General features: G+C 41.1%; 1 protein-coding gene across 4 annotated transcripts in view; it reads left to right on the plus strand.

Annotated features, from left to right (window-relative positions):
* Positions 1–14299, plus strand: part of TMEM131 (transmembrane protein 131) — a 115735-nt gene that overhangs the window by 82281 nt on the left and 19155 nt on the right. For all 4 annotated transcript variants that reach the window (XM_084844392.1, XM_084844395.1, XM_084844394.1 and 1 more), the window contains 11 exons: positions 195–270; positions 360–477; positions 1811–1949; positions 2064–2173; positions 2581–2647; positions 3753–3904; positions 5306–5448; positions 5684–5870; positions 9765–9950; positions 11351–11509; positions 12166–12755. In XM_084844392.1, the coding sequence (XP_084700518.1) occupies positions 195–270; positions 360–477; positions 1811–1949; positions 2064–2173; positions 2581–2647; positions 3753–3904; positions 5306–5448; positions 5684–5870; positions 9765–9950; positions 11351–11509; positions 12166–12755 (1927 nt within the window). The remainder of the gene's footprint in view (positions 1–194; positions 271–359; positions 478–1810; positions 1950–2063; positions 2174–2580; positions 2648–3752; positions 3905–5305; positions 5449–5683; positions 5871–9764; positions 9951–11350; positions 11510–12165; positions 12756–14299) is intronic.

Here is a 14299-nt window from a genome sequence, read left to right on the forward strand (position 1 = left end):
ATACCGGGGAAAGGGGTGGGGCTCCCATGGAAAAGTGGCATTTAAGCCACATCCAGTAGCCCCTTCAGCTGCAGCTTTAGGATTGCATCCATAGCAACTATTTTAAGTATATAGATTTCTCACATTTTTTCGGTCCCAAGAGGCATTTGTTTTATTCAGGGCATCTCTGTCTTGTTTCTCCTTACATTTTTCAGATTGCAAATATTTATTTTGATCCTGGTTTACAATGTGGAAATCACTGTTATGTGGGATTGCCTTTTCTCGGCAAATGTAAGTAATTTTAATTTCTATAGTTAAATGCCCATAGTATTTTAAATATTAAAGATATATGGATTAAGTTGTGTTTGTCTCTTTCCTAGCTGAATCAAAATTACAGCACAGTATATCTATGCAAGAAGATGCATGGGATTCCGATTGGGACTTGCATGATAATTTATTCAGAGAATGGATTGGAATAAGAGATCACTCAGGCCAGCAGTGAGTTTATTTTCAAATCTAATATATTATATATTAGATTAAATTTATTAATCGCCCATCTATCTGGTCACCCAGCCACTCTGGGCGATGTACAACGTACAATAAAACAGTTTAAAACAATAAAATTCTACAATAAAAACATTTTCTAAAATACCCTAACCCACCCCAAATGCCTGCCTGAACAACCACGTTTTTAATGCACGACGGAAGGTCATTAAAGAGGGGGCATGGCAGAGTTCCCTAGGGAGGGAGTTCCACAGAGTGGGGGCCACCACAGAAAAGGCCCTGTCCCTCGTCCCCACCAGTCTAGCTTTCTAATTGTCACTCAATTGTAATCCCCTTGTCACTCAGGGCAGAATCTAACAGGGCACTTACGCCTGGGGATGTATGGATTCCCCACCGTCCGTTCCGGTGGGGAATCCGCTGTGGGGGAGGTGATCCCCCCCCCCGAATCCTCCGGAGCAGCTCCACTCCACGAGGATTCCACAGAGCTGCCCAGCTTGGGGGTTGCTTACCTGATGGACCCATCCCATTCTCCTCCACACCGATCGCCTTTTTTTTTTAAAGGCAATCAGCAGGATGTGCCCATAGACTTACATGCAAACTAGGCTCTATTTTGCATATAAGTCTATGGGCACATCCTGCCGATCGCCTTTTTTTTTTTTTTAATGGTGATCGGTGTGGAGGGGAACGGGACGGGTCCAGGAGCAAGCAGCCGGAGCCGTTCCGTGCGGAATCCTCCTGAAGTGGAGGTAAGTGGGGCTGATCTGCCATAGATTCCAGATTTGAATCTGCGGCGGATTTCTCTAACATCCCTACTTACACCTCCATCAGTTTTCGACCACTGCTTGTGGAATGAAGATTTAGCATTTCCAGGGTAACTGGAAATGAGCGAAAACACTTATTTCTGGAACTTGACAGGTCAGTGACACTCATGTAAGGGAGCTCCACCAACCTGTCCCAATTGAGGAAATGAGTGTTTCCGCTTCTTTCAGGGCTTCCTTTAGGAAGTGCTAAATCTCTGTTCCACAAGCAGTGGGTCCTGCTCACACAATGGAATGTGCAGGCCCACCACTTGCACAACAGCATCTGCTGGGCACAAAAAATTGGTGGGGGCGTAAGTGCCCCATTGGATTCCACCCTGCATCTCCGAGATGTAGCCAGTGAAAGTGTGACTTGTATGAATGATTTTTTAAAAAAAGAAAAAGCTTGTAATGTAGGATTGTAAAATTGTCCAACTGATAGTTCACACATGCATTTGAATTCCATGAAATGTTAATATTTCTTAAGCTCTAACGATTTTCCTTAATGCTAAATTACATTGTTCATCTAGATTAAGTGCTGTATTTGAAGTGGACACAGATCTTCAAAAGGCGGTGACATCCAGAGTCACAGCAGAATTGGCCTGGCCCTCTTTGCTCAGCTCTTCACACCATTTGGATTTCTCACTTACCAACATAAACAGTTCATCTGTGAGTCATGACATTGTTAATGCACCACTAACAAAACAAAACTTAATGTTAACCATGTTTTCCTGTATTTGCTATTTCGGTACAATAAATCCGAATCTGAACTTGTTCCATTAGGAGGAAGAAATTCTTCTAGAAAACCCAGCAGATGTTCCTGTTTTTGTTCAGTTACTTCCCATAGCACTGTTTTCCAATCCATCAGTCTTCGTAGATAAGCTAATAGACCGGTAAGTGGTGATAAGAAGAGGAGGGCCTTGCAAGGAGGTACACTGAGGGCTGCGTTCAGGGTCCATCACCTAGATTCCCCTTTTGTTCTTAGAACAGGACTCCTTACACTGCAACATTCTACACTGAGGCAGACTTGCATTTGAAACTCCGTCACATCATGTAGTTTCAGTCTTGGGTTCAGTTATTTTAAGCCTTATACTATATGGTGTTACAATTAGTATTCATAATAGGGGTTTTGTGTGATAACAGAAACAAGTCATTTTTTTCAGAAGCAGAAATAATTCTAAAAGGCAAATTGCACTTAAATATAAATATAAATTATTCATACAGCTTATTTCTTCAATTGCATTTATTTTTAAAAATCCCTGAAGTCATAAATGCACCTAACTATGTGTTTCTCTTCTAGGTTTAACTTTAGTAAGCCAGCAAACTTCAATTTGAGGACGCTAGAATTCCAGGTCTCTAGAAATTGTGTAAGTAACCCCCCACCACCACCCAGATTTGTTTTATCCAGATCTTAATCTTGAGCTGGTGTAGTGTAGTCATAAAAGCAGGAGCTTGGGGTCCCTGGTTCAAGGGAACCACTAGAGCAGATTTTCAGAGGGTGCAGGTGGCTGCAAGGAGAAGGGGAAATCTGCAAAAGTTGCCTCCCCTCTTCCACCAACAGAATCCCTCTGCTGGATGAGACATCTTCCATGGGCGAAAGGGGGCCCTTTTTTTGCAGAATGTGAACTCTGGATCCAGTCCTGTGATTTGCCTCTCCCTTCAAACTATCATGTCTTATCATCCTGGTTTGAAGAAAAGACAAATACATTCACACCAGTAAATTATGGTTTGCACTAAAAATAAAATAATGTATTAAATTGGAGCATGCACAGGGAGTGGAGGAGGAAGAGACAAGACTTAGTTCTCACAGTGCTGAACCACAGTTTAAGGTTATGTCCAAACCAAGCCGCAGTATTGCTAGTGTTTTAACTGAACACCCGATCACAAACTCAAGTGCTGAATGGAGCTTTGTGTGTTTGAAATTGCTTATGTCGTATTCCACTGCTGCCCACGCATGTAGTTCAGATTGGGCTGGTGTCTATTGCTTTTCAATTTAAACTCTTTATCTCCTTGAAAGGACCTTACTGGACAATATCTAGTGATCTAGACACTGGGGTGTTCTCCCACTCCACCCATTAAGGAGAGTCTCTTTTGAAGAAAAATGTATCTCTGTTAGTTTGTTACCTAACTGCTGGCGGGAGGATGCTGGGAATTGAAGTCCAGCATCTGGAGGGTAGCAGATTGGGGAAGGCTTCCTTAGCTGCTCCCTCCACATCTAAATTTAGATTTGTAAGCTCCTTTGGGTAGGGGCCCATCTCTTGCTCTACAATGTGTCATATACACAGATTGTACTATGGAGATCATAAGATCATAGAATAGTAGGGTTGGAAGGGGCCTACAAGATGATGATGATGATGGCAAGACATACAGATTTGCTTTTCAAATGAAAGCTTTTAAATATGCAGCATTTCACAAAACTGATCTAGGTATATGTGAAAATTGCACAAATTTGATTTGTCTCTCTCTTTCAAGGGCCGGGCATTGCAGAGCTCCATGGGATTTGCAGAGGGGTTTTCTCGGCAATCAGTTTTAAATATAATCTTAAAGCCTGGTGAGAGAAAATCTGTCAAAGTAAAATTTATTCCAGTTCTTAATAAAACAGTTTCATCACTAATAATTATCAGGTACAGTATGTCTTTTGAATTGCGTTAATGGGAATATCTCATCAGAATGTAGAGCTATACTTTTCCAGATGTCCACAATACGTGTTGACTAGTAGCTTTCAAGATGAACCGTAGTGACTTTGTGGTTAAGTGTAAGTTATGCAAAATAGTATCTTATGTATAAAGATATGCACATACACATGCGACTTAAGGCCAGTTCATATAGCTGGCTATCTCCACAGGATCTAGATGCAGCTGCATCACAAACTCTAATTCTATCTACCCAGCCACAAGATCACCTCCATGAGTTTGTGGAGCCAGAAGCAGGATACCAGTCGAGCTAGAATTTTATTTAATTTATGTGTTATGGTATGGCGGGCATAATTGTATGAACAGACGCATCCACATTTTAACTGGACACATGGCGACATTGATTTTTGTGATCATGGCTCTTATCTTCAAGCCTCTGATTAGAACAAATTGCAGTGGGTGAATTTGTGGCCCCCATGTGGAATTACAGTCTGTGTCTCAATGTAATCCTGGCTGGTTTGCAAGCTTACCATGCTGAGTGGGAGCTGTCAGCTGTATGAACCAGGCATAAGTTTATACAAAGATTAATAAGATTAAAATGGTCAAAGATGTTTAACAGTATTTAGGCTAGAATCCAAAGAGCTACTTTGGGTGTGCCTAAAGGTTTACGGTGCTCAGTGGGAGTTGTGACAGATTTCTTTGAACAGCAGACTCCAGTGTAGTATCACAAACTCCTTTGAGACTTTCATAAATTTCCAGAAGTGGGTTTGTCCTGCAGCAGGTACTGCTGTTCAGGAAACGCAGCAAAATAAAATCTTGCATATTGCTTTGGGTTCTGGCCTTAATCTCCATAGTTAATACATGATAAAAAGGTAAAGGTGTCCCCATCCAGTCATGTCCGACTCTAGGGTGTGGTGCTCATCTCCATTTCTAAGCCAAAGAGCCAGCGCTGTCCGAAGACGCTTCCGCGGTCATGTGGCCGGCATGACTGAACACCAAGGTGCACGGAACACTGTTACCTTTCCCGCCAAAGCGGTACCTATTTATCTACTTGCAATTTCTTGCTTTCAAACTGCTAGGTTGGCAGGAGCTGGGACTGAAGATGGGAGCTCACTGCATCACACGGCACTCAGGTCTCGAACTGCTGTCCTGCCAACCTTCCGGTCTGCAGTTCAGCGTCTTAACCACTAAGCCACCGCGGCCCCTAATACATGATAGTTTGCATTTTATTAATGACTCTAGGAAATTCGTGTTATAGCTTTTATCCAAAGTAGCATTACTTGTAATAATTTGGAATCAAGTTTATATTTGTGGAGCAGGTTAAGAAAATATAGTTAGAAATAGTAGTGTGCTTAATTTCATAATGATTCATTCAATTTTGTTTCTCTGTAGAAATAATTTGACTGTAATAGATGCTATAATGGTTAAAGGACAAGGAACAACTGAGAGCATGAGGGTTGCAGGCAAATCACCTGGGCTGGGAAGTTCTTTACGCTTTAAAATCACCGAAGCATTACTAAAAGACTGTACTGAAAGTGAGTATTCTATGGTGAAAGATCTGCTGAAGACAAGCATCAAATCCCATGCAAGGGTGTGTGAGACTGAGACTAGACAATCTCATTTCATTTTTTAAAGCAAGAATGAAGAAAGAGAAAGTAACTATAATGGCTTTATAAAAATACAGTTGATTTATATGCAAATGCCTTCCTTTGTTAAAGTAATTACAGTATATTAATCTAATCTTAACTGCTTTTGTTCTCTTTTCTTCAGAAACGAAATTAAAGGAACCAAATTTTACACTGAAAAGAACATTCAAAGTGGAGAACACAGGGCAGCTTCAAGTCAATATAAAAACCATGGAAATCAGTGGCTATTTATGTGAAGGATATGGATTTAAAGTAGTTAACTGTCAAGAATTTGCACTAAGTGCCAATGCCTCTAAAGACATTGTCATATTGTAAGTTCACTTTCGCTGAAGACTGGAACTATTTTCAACTTACTGGAGAGGCGGGTGGCTGAGGTTCTTGTACCTAGTATTGTGTATAAACAAGCACTAGAAAATTATTTACATAGCTTCTTCTGTACAAATGAAACCTGTTAAAACTCTTTTTTCCCTTCATTTATTCATTTAATTTATTACATACATTTCTATACCACCCAATAGCCGAAGCTCTCTGGGCAGTTCACAACAATTAAAACCACAAAATACAGCATAAAATACAATATAACTTTTAAAAGTTTAAAAATACAGTATAAAAGTAAAACCAAAATAAAACCTAGCGGCGATGCAGAGATTTAAAATACAATAACAGATTTAAAACAACAGGACTTAAAAGACTAAAATGCCTAGGAAAATAAAAAGGTCTTCTGCGCCGGAAGGAGCACAGTGTAAGCGCCACATGAGCCTCTCTAGGAAGCTCATTCCATAACCAGGGTGCCACAGCAGAAAAGGCCCTCTTCTTGGTAGCCACCCACCTCACTTCCTTTGGTATGGGCTCCTGGGGAAGGACTACTGAATATGATTTTAGGGTCTGGGCAGGTACATATGAGAGGAGACAATCTTTCAGGTAATCTGGCCCCAAGCCATTTAAGGCTTTGAATGTTAATACCAGCATTAGGTCCGGACATGGACTGGCAGCCAGATGGAAAAGTATATGATCATATATGATAATATGATCATGTTGGCCAGTCCCCATTAACAGACTTGCTGCCTTATTTTGGACCAGCTGAAGTTTCCAGACTTTTTTCCAAAGATAGCTCCATGTATAAAGCATTGCAGTAATCCAGGCGAGAGGTTATCAGAGTATGGATAACTGTAGCTAGGCTTTCTCTGTCCAGATAAGGATGTAGTTGGTATATCAGCCTAAGCTAATAAAAAGTGTTCTGTGCCACCAAGTCCACCTGTGCCTTGAGTGACAGTTCTGAATCCAAAAGCACCCCTATGAACCTGATCTTTTAGGCCACGGCCTCACCTGGATTTGATGAAAAGGAGAAAGAGAGAGCTGGGTGTCATCCGCATATTGATGACACCTCAGCCCACATCTCTGGATAGCCTCCACCACCAGTTTCATGTAGATGTTAAACTGAATGGGGAATAGAATAGAGCCCTGTGGAACCCCATAGCATAGCTGCCAAGGCACATAGAAATAGTTGCCCAGAATAATCCTTCTGGAATCAGCCATCCAAGTAGAAGCGCAGTGCCTCCCAACTCCCAGCCAGAAGGATACCATGGTCAATGGTACTGAAAGCCACTGAGAGGTCCAAGAGAATCAACAGGGTTGCAGTCACTCTGTCACTCTCTCAGCAGAAGTCATCCCACAGGGTGACCAAGGCAGTTTCCATTCCAAAAACCAGACCTGAAGCCTGATTGAAATGGATCTAAATAATCAGTTTCATTCAAGAGTGCCTGGAGCGCCGGCAACCACCCCCTCAAACACCTTGCCCAGGAAGGGGATATTGGCTACTGGCCTATAGTTGTTAACATCATCCGGGTCCAGGTTAGGCTTCAGTGTTGGTAAAACTATGTAAGCTGTAATAGTGGCTCTAACCCAGTGAGAAACAGCAGCCACATTCTCCAGGAAGTCATGTCCCTGTCCGCTTCACTGTCCTGCTCATTTACTGTTGCGCTTTCAGCTTCCACAAGTAGGGACTTCCATCTTGTAATACTGTAAAATTATTTATCTCATGCCTGCTGAATACTTTTGAACTATCAAACTGTTAACATGAATTCTTATGTATGTCAGTCATTTAGGATGTTATAGGGTTTGATTGTTTCGTCTTACAAATGAATTACACTGAAAACTATCAGCATTGGAAAATGGCTCTTCCATGCTATTACATATCAAAAGTCAGCTGCAGGTGATGTATACATAAAGTGAAGTATAGCAGAAGTTATAAGAGCATATCAATCACTCTCAAAACATTAGCCATTTTTGTGTTTATACAGTAAAGACCATTGGTTTACATTTTGTAGGTATCTGTCCATAAAATACTTGTACACTATTATATTTGTTTATACAGTATTTTCAGTAATTTCCCCAGAAAGAAGCACTCTGTTGTGCACACTTAGTACTGGTATGTGCAGAATCATTAAATACATAGGTCATATGAATTTCATTGCAGCCCTTTTTAGAGAAAGCCATAGAACTTAAACCGATAGAAAATTCATGTAACCTTTTTGGAAGACATTTTATTTAACTGCTTCCATTGCAAAGGTAATTCATATACTCAAAGTTATGGGAATTTACCTGATTCCATATTTCATTTTATTGCAAAATGTTTAAAAAATGTTTGACATTCAGTCTATATACCAATACTGCTCTCAAAACTGAGTGCTTGCACTTACGTAGCCAAAACAGCACCACCCTGCCAACAGCTGGGGCCAGTAGGAGGAAAAGCAGGTGGGAGACAGGATGGAATGGCTGCAATCCTGAACAGGGAGCATTCTGCACTGCAACATTCTGTTGCAGGTCCCACTTGTATTTTATGTTTTCTATCTTAATAAGGAACATGCTAGTATAATATTGCATTGTGTATATTAATAGATTATGTCTAGTATCCCATGAGTTCACGTGCACTCAGTTGGACTTCTCTTCTTGGAACAGATGGCCTCCATGTGTCATTACAGATAGTTCCTAAAATTTCAGTTCAGTTTCAAAAGCAGTTTCCAGTGTGGTATGGGTAGCTGCTGAGGGGTGTGAGGACTTTAAAGCTCTCTTGCACTCAAAGAACTAGTTTCAAATGCCTTTGGAAACTGACCAGTTTGGAAACTGGCCCTATTAAAACCATTATCTATTTGCAGTGTTTGACTGGATATATATATATATATATGGCAAATCTGATTGTTACCCATTTTTAAGCTTTTCGATAAAGGATATATTAGGACATTTGTTTCAGTTACCATTTCTCTTGATAGTAGTGTGTGTTCCCTCGATGCTGCGAGCTTATTATTTATGCATTACGATCATATGTGTTAGTGTCAAGTGATGGTTTGCATGTGTGAATCAGCCATTATACATTAATACTTGCAGACTGCACTTTCTTACTGCAGTGTCAACACAATTCAATGTTTGTATTTTGGATGATAGTCATTTAGTGATGTACATGCATTTTATGGTCCAGGCCAGTGTCTCATAACTGAAATCATCAGTTTAACCTAGTAGTGGGTGAGTCTTGTTGCAGCCTGATTCAGAATGGGTTTGAGTAAACTACAAATTTTTCAAGATCAATTTAAATAAAATCCGGTTTTCTTACTGATTATGAACGGGGTTGGGCCTAGAGGTGTTGCCATCATAGAGCCTCCCTACCCCTTTCCTTCACAAATTTACATGGTGGTGGCAGGAACAACTCACATGGATCCTCTAGTCTAGTAGGCCCTAGAAGGAATCAGGATCTGTGGGAACTAAATTTCTCTTGGTTTCTGGTTGGAGGATTCCAGAGCACATTGCCTCATAATGGAGATCCTTACATGAGCCCTATAAGTTTGCTTCAGTGGGAGGGAAGGGGATAGTAAGCACTAAAACAACCTCAATTCAAGCTGGACCAAAACTCAAAGGGATGTGGCCCAATTCAAAATGTTCTCAAAGGGATGGGTGTGTAGAAACCAAAAATTCACATGGAGCACCCCTTTTTTGAAAATCTATGCATTACTATTTTAACTTGAGTTCAAGCAATAACTGATAATATCATATATGCCTATTTGATTGTTATCTAACCGTGGCAGGTAATGTTGAATCCTAGAATGGCTATAACTTAACCTGAACATGTGAAGTTCACAGCATGTCACCTTACACTAGATACTGGTGTAAATGGTATATCCTGGATAAATATAATCCTTCTTTACTCTTACCAGGTTTACACCAGATTTCACTACTTCCAGAGTCATTCGTGAACTGAAGCTAACCACAGCAGGAGGCTCTGAATTTATATTCATATTAAATGCATCCCTTCCTTATCATATGTTAGCAACTTGTGCAGAAGCCCTGCCCAGGCCCAACTGGGAGCTGCTACTGTACATAGTAGTCTCAGGAATAATGAGGTACTGTGCATAATTGTCGAATAACTTGTTTATATTTGCATGATATGCTGCTATTCTGAGCCCCATAATCTGTTTCTGTTGAGCATAAGTAAGAAATCTTTTCTAAAGGATAGATAGTGCTTGTTACTCTTGCTCTGCTGCTGTGAAGTCAATATTTTTTTAGATTGTCATCTTGAACACTGAAGCAAGCATCTAGTCCACTACTAACTTGAAAATAGGTAGTAACCATTCACATACACACTGTTCTGCTTTCAGAGTTTAGTTAGTCCTGAATATATTGATTCTCTGTAACTCCACTTGCTGATGCACTCCAGAAAAAACAGCAGAAAGCAGCAGTTAATAATGATGAAAGTTGTCATGTTATCTGAATAAACTCAGTCCCTGTTACACAACAATCTGTGCCAAGCACGGAGGCAAGTAAGAGCTGATCTGAGGGAGAAATTGAGGAAACAGACAATTTTTTTTAATAATTTATTTTAATAACTTTTTACGAATGAACTAGGAAGCAATTGGGAGTGGGAGATGCAGTGGAGATTCAGTTTCTTACTGCATATCCCATTTCAGCAGACACAGTTAACTGGGAAACCCCTAGGAAAAACAGATCCTAAATTGGGCTCTACTTTCTCAGTGATAACACCTTCTCTCCTGGGAGTCCCCTGTCTTAGGAATTCAACTTTCTGGGCAGATTGCCAGTACTCTAGTCCTAATGACTCATAAGTTGCATGTGTGTTACTGTTTTTTCCCAACCATATTTTATTCTTGTTTTTGACAACCAATGTCTAAGCTTGTTTTTCTTAATTTTGTGGGGAGCAATCCTATGTGGAGAGGCGGCCACCTCCGAACTTGGAGTCGACCGCCTATCCAATGCAGGGCGGGAAGACAGGGGAGGGGATCCTCTCCTCTGTGCTCCAGCTGCCCTGTATTCACAGCTAGACTGGCGATTTCAGCTGTCTAGCCACAGGATGTCGAAGTGCGGGGTGGGGAGGCTGGACAACGCATAGGAAGTGTCAGACCAGCACTTCTGCACTCCCCGCCCCTGGGAATGCACCCTTTTGCCCTGCCCCATGCTGCTCTTATGAGCATGGAGCCCAGGGACAATCCGCACTGCCTACGAGGTGGTGGGGGAGGGGAGGCAGTTCTCCAGGAACCGACCAATCTATGGCTGTCTAGCTGCTGTCTAGCAGCCATAGGATTGTGCCCTTAATTGCATATCTAATAGGTGCATGTGCACATTACTTATGTAATATATAAACTACTGAAATTTTCCTTATCTCTCTACCAGCATATGATTTTTATAGGTGTGAGTGTTACTCTTGATTTGTCAGGAAGAGATGGCATTACTTGTATGTTCAGTGTTCCAGTGCCAAGAAGTTAAAACCACTGATGCTTGTCTTTTGCAGCGTGCTCTTCCTTTTGGTAATTGGAACAGCCTATTTAGAAGCTCAAGGAATTTGGGAGCCATTCAGAAGACGCCTGTCCTTTGAGGCATCCAATCCTCCCTTTGATATGGGAAGGCCATTTGATCTCAGGAGAATAGTAGGAATTTCATCTGATGGAAAGTAAGTCTTTACTTATGAATTGGATGTTTGCATAGTAGCATTTCTCACCAGTACAGGTTGACTTTATAAAGGAAGCTGCTAGGGTTACAATAACTTGATCAGATCACAAGTGCAACAAAAATATCTATGGAATTTAAAATGACTGGTGCAGATTGGTCATTCAGGCTACGTTATCCTCTCAAATACATGAGAATGCATAGTTCCTCATCTTAAAACTAGAACATCAATTGCAAGCAAATGTATGATTTTTTAAAATCTTGTATCTCGTACTAAATTAGCAAATACACAGTAGAATTGCTTCTTAAGTTGCTTTTTGTATTCTGGAACAGCTTGAGTAGGAAATACATGAGAATCACTAATACTTGGTGTGCTTGCATATAAATTTCATTATGCAAAAAAAATCTGTGTACAAATTGACATAGTTCACATCTATTGTGTTGAGTATAATGCAGTAAGTAATGTATGAAAGCAGCCCTTGGATAATTGCATAATTCTGTGGAAAGTACCATATAATGCTGTGTTGATGGGAGAAATGAGGTTACACAGAAAATGGATATATAGAAAAGTGAGAGGAAATAGGCTTAGGGGGAGAAAATGGGTCCAAGAAGAGTGCCTGGATGGCCTGCAAGGCTTAAACACATTTTCTCTGTTTCCAGCTTGAATGCACTTGGATCAGATTCTAACCACAGCTCTTCCAGAGGAATATATGGACCAGGAAGTTCATCACGATCCAATGCAGGAAGTTATAAGCAATGCAACCCAACAATAAACCTACACAGCAATAGAAATTCAGTTGAAGTTGAGAATGTGAAGTTTAAAAACAGTTCAAATATTTCTAGCAGGACTTCTATGCAGGCAGGTTCTGCACAGTCTGTGAACAGAGCAGGTTCCCTCTTTCTGGACTCAAGTACTGCAACTCAGAATCATGCAGTAGGCAGAAAGTCCAGGGGTGCAAAGCAAAATCTGCAACCAAACCAGCAGCATGCTCCAGTCTTACTGGAGCAGCACTTATCACAGCCGCCAGCAGTGCCTCAGCAACAAGAGCAGCAGAATGAGAATTCCCTGCCACATTCGCAGCATCTTACTCCTTCAGAGTCAGAATGTGCCGGCAACACAAGGCACAGCTCAGAAGACTCTGATATTGCCACTCTTATAGAAACCATGGATAAAGATTTTGATCATCCAGAATCCCCTTCCCCAGATGTGTTTACAGAGCAACCTTCATCTCCAGTAGCAAAAAACAAAGGTAATAAATTCCTACTTCACCTTATTAACTCTATCTTACAAATGTGTGTGCATGTGAAGTTGTAGTTAATGAGAGAAATTCCCAAGTAAAGAAATGCTGTATCTCATCCATTTTCTCCTCCATGAACAATTTTGACTGGGCCTGGGCAAATGCCCCCGAGCTGGCTTCCCAGCACCTCCCTGGTGGACACCCTCCCAAATTTACCCAGATGGTGACGGGCAGCTCAAATGCAACCTTTAGCTTTTAATTAGAAATGTAAGGAATCTTGCAAAGGAATGTTACCATTTAAACCTCTAGAATGAAATAGGAACCACATCAAAGAAAAGGAAAGAACTATCCAGCCTCTGCTTATTTATTTACTTTATTCTACGAATTTGTCTATGCTAATCTGTCACAAACAATAGAAAACCTGAAAGCCTTATTATCACTCACTCATCTACCGGAGCAAGGAGGATATGTCAATTACTCTGGCACACTGACAGGTGATGTTACTGCTCATGATCTGAAAAACATCCCAGATCTATGCTTCACCATGTTCTCCCTCCACTACACCACTAGTTCCTGGACATAACTGCTGTTGTAAAATAGTATATTTGAAACAGTTTGTACATCTCTACTTGCCAGTACAAGTATGTGGGGAATCTTTGAACAATGACAATTCATGACAAACCCTGTGCACATGATAGCTTTAATCATGGGAGCATTCCTTTGACCTCAGAAGCCTAATGTGTCAAACTGCTCTGCTGCTTTTCTTAAATGCTGTTTCCTGAGCAATTTTACTCAGATAGTGCTTTCTATCAATATATACAATAAAGCATTTACAGCAGCCTTCCCCAACCTGATGCCCTCCAGATGTTTTAGACTTCAACTCCCATCAGCGCCATCCAGCATGGCTGATGGTGAGGAATCTTGAGTTGTAGTCCAAAACACTGGTTGTGCAAGGCAAGGCTAAATGGATCTTCCAGGCATGCCATTCCAAAGCCAGGAGTAGCAACAGAGAAAGCTCTATCCCATGTTCCTGCCAAATGAGCTTCAGTTATTGGTAGGTCATATAACAGGGCCTCTCCCAGTGACCTCAGAAAGTGGACAGGTTCATGTGGTAGAATGCAGTCCTTCAAGTATCATGGTCCTAAGTCATTTAGGATTTTAAACCAGCACTTTGAATTGGAGCCAGAAATGAGCCAGCAGCTAGTGAAGGTGGCATAACAAAGGAATTGCATGCTCTTGATAACCGACTCCATTCAAAAGCCTTGCAGCAGCATTCTAAACTAGCTGAAGTTCCCAGACACTCTTGAAAGGCAGTCCCAAGTACAGTGCTTGTAGTAATCTAATCATGATGTAACTAAGACATGGGTGACTCTATGGTCAGATCCATCTTCTCCAGAAATAGACACAACTGGCTGACCCATGAAGGCCTGAAGAGGGCTTTGTAAGCCTGTTTGACTGAATGTGCTTAAGCTTCTGTGACTGGGAACCATGATTAGGCAAGGTTCCTGATCACAGGAGGTTTGTAAGCACTTTCATCCAAACACGCTTACAGAACC

Source organism: Heloderma suspectum, chromosome 3 (assembly GCF_057233095.1).
Source record: "Heloderma suspectum isolate Gila_16-S chromosome 3, 16-S_ref, whole genome shotgun sequence".
NCBI classification, from domain to species: domain Eukaryota; kingdom Metazoa; phylum Chordata; class Lepidosauria; order Squamata; family Helodermatidae; genus Heloderma; species Heloderma suspectum.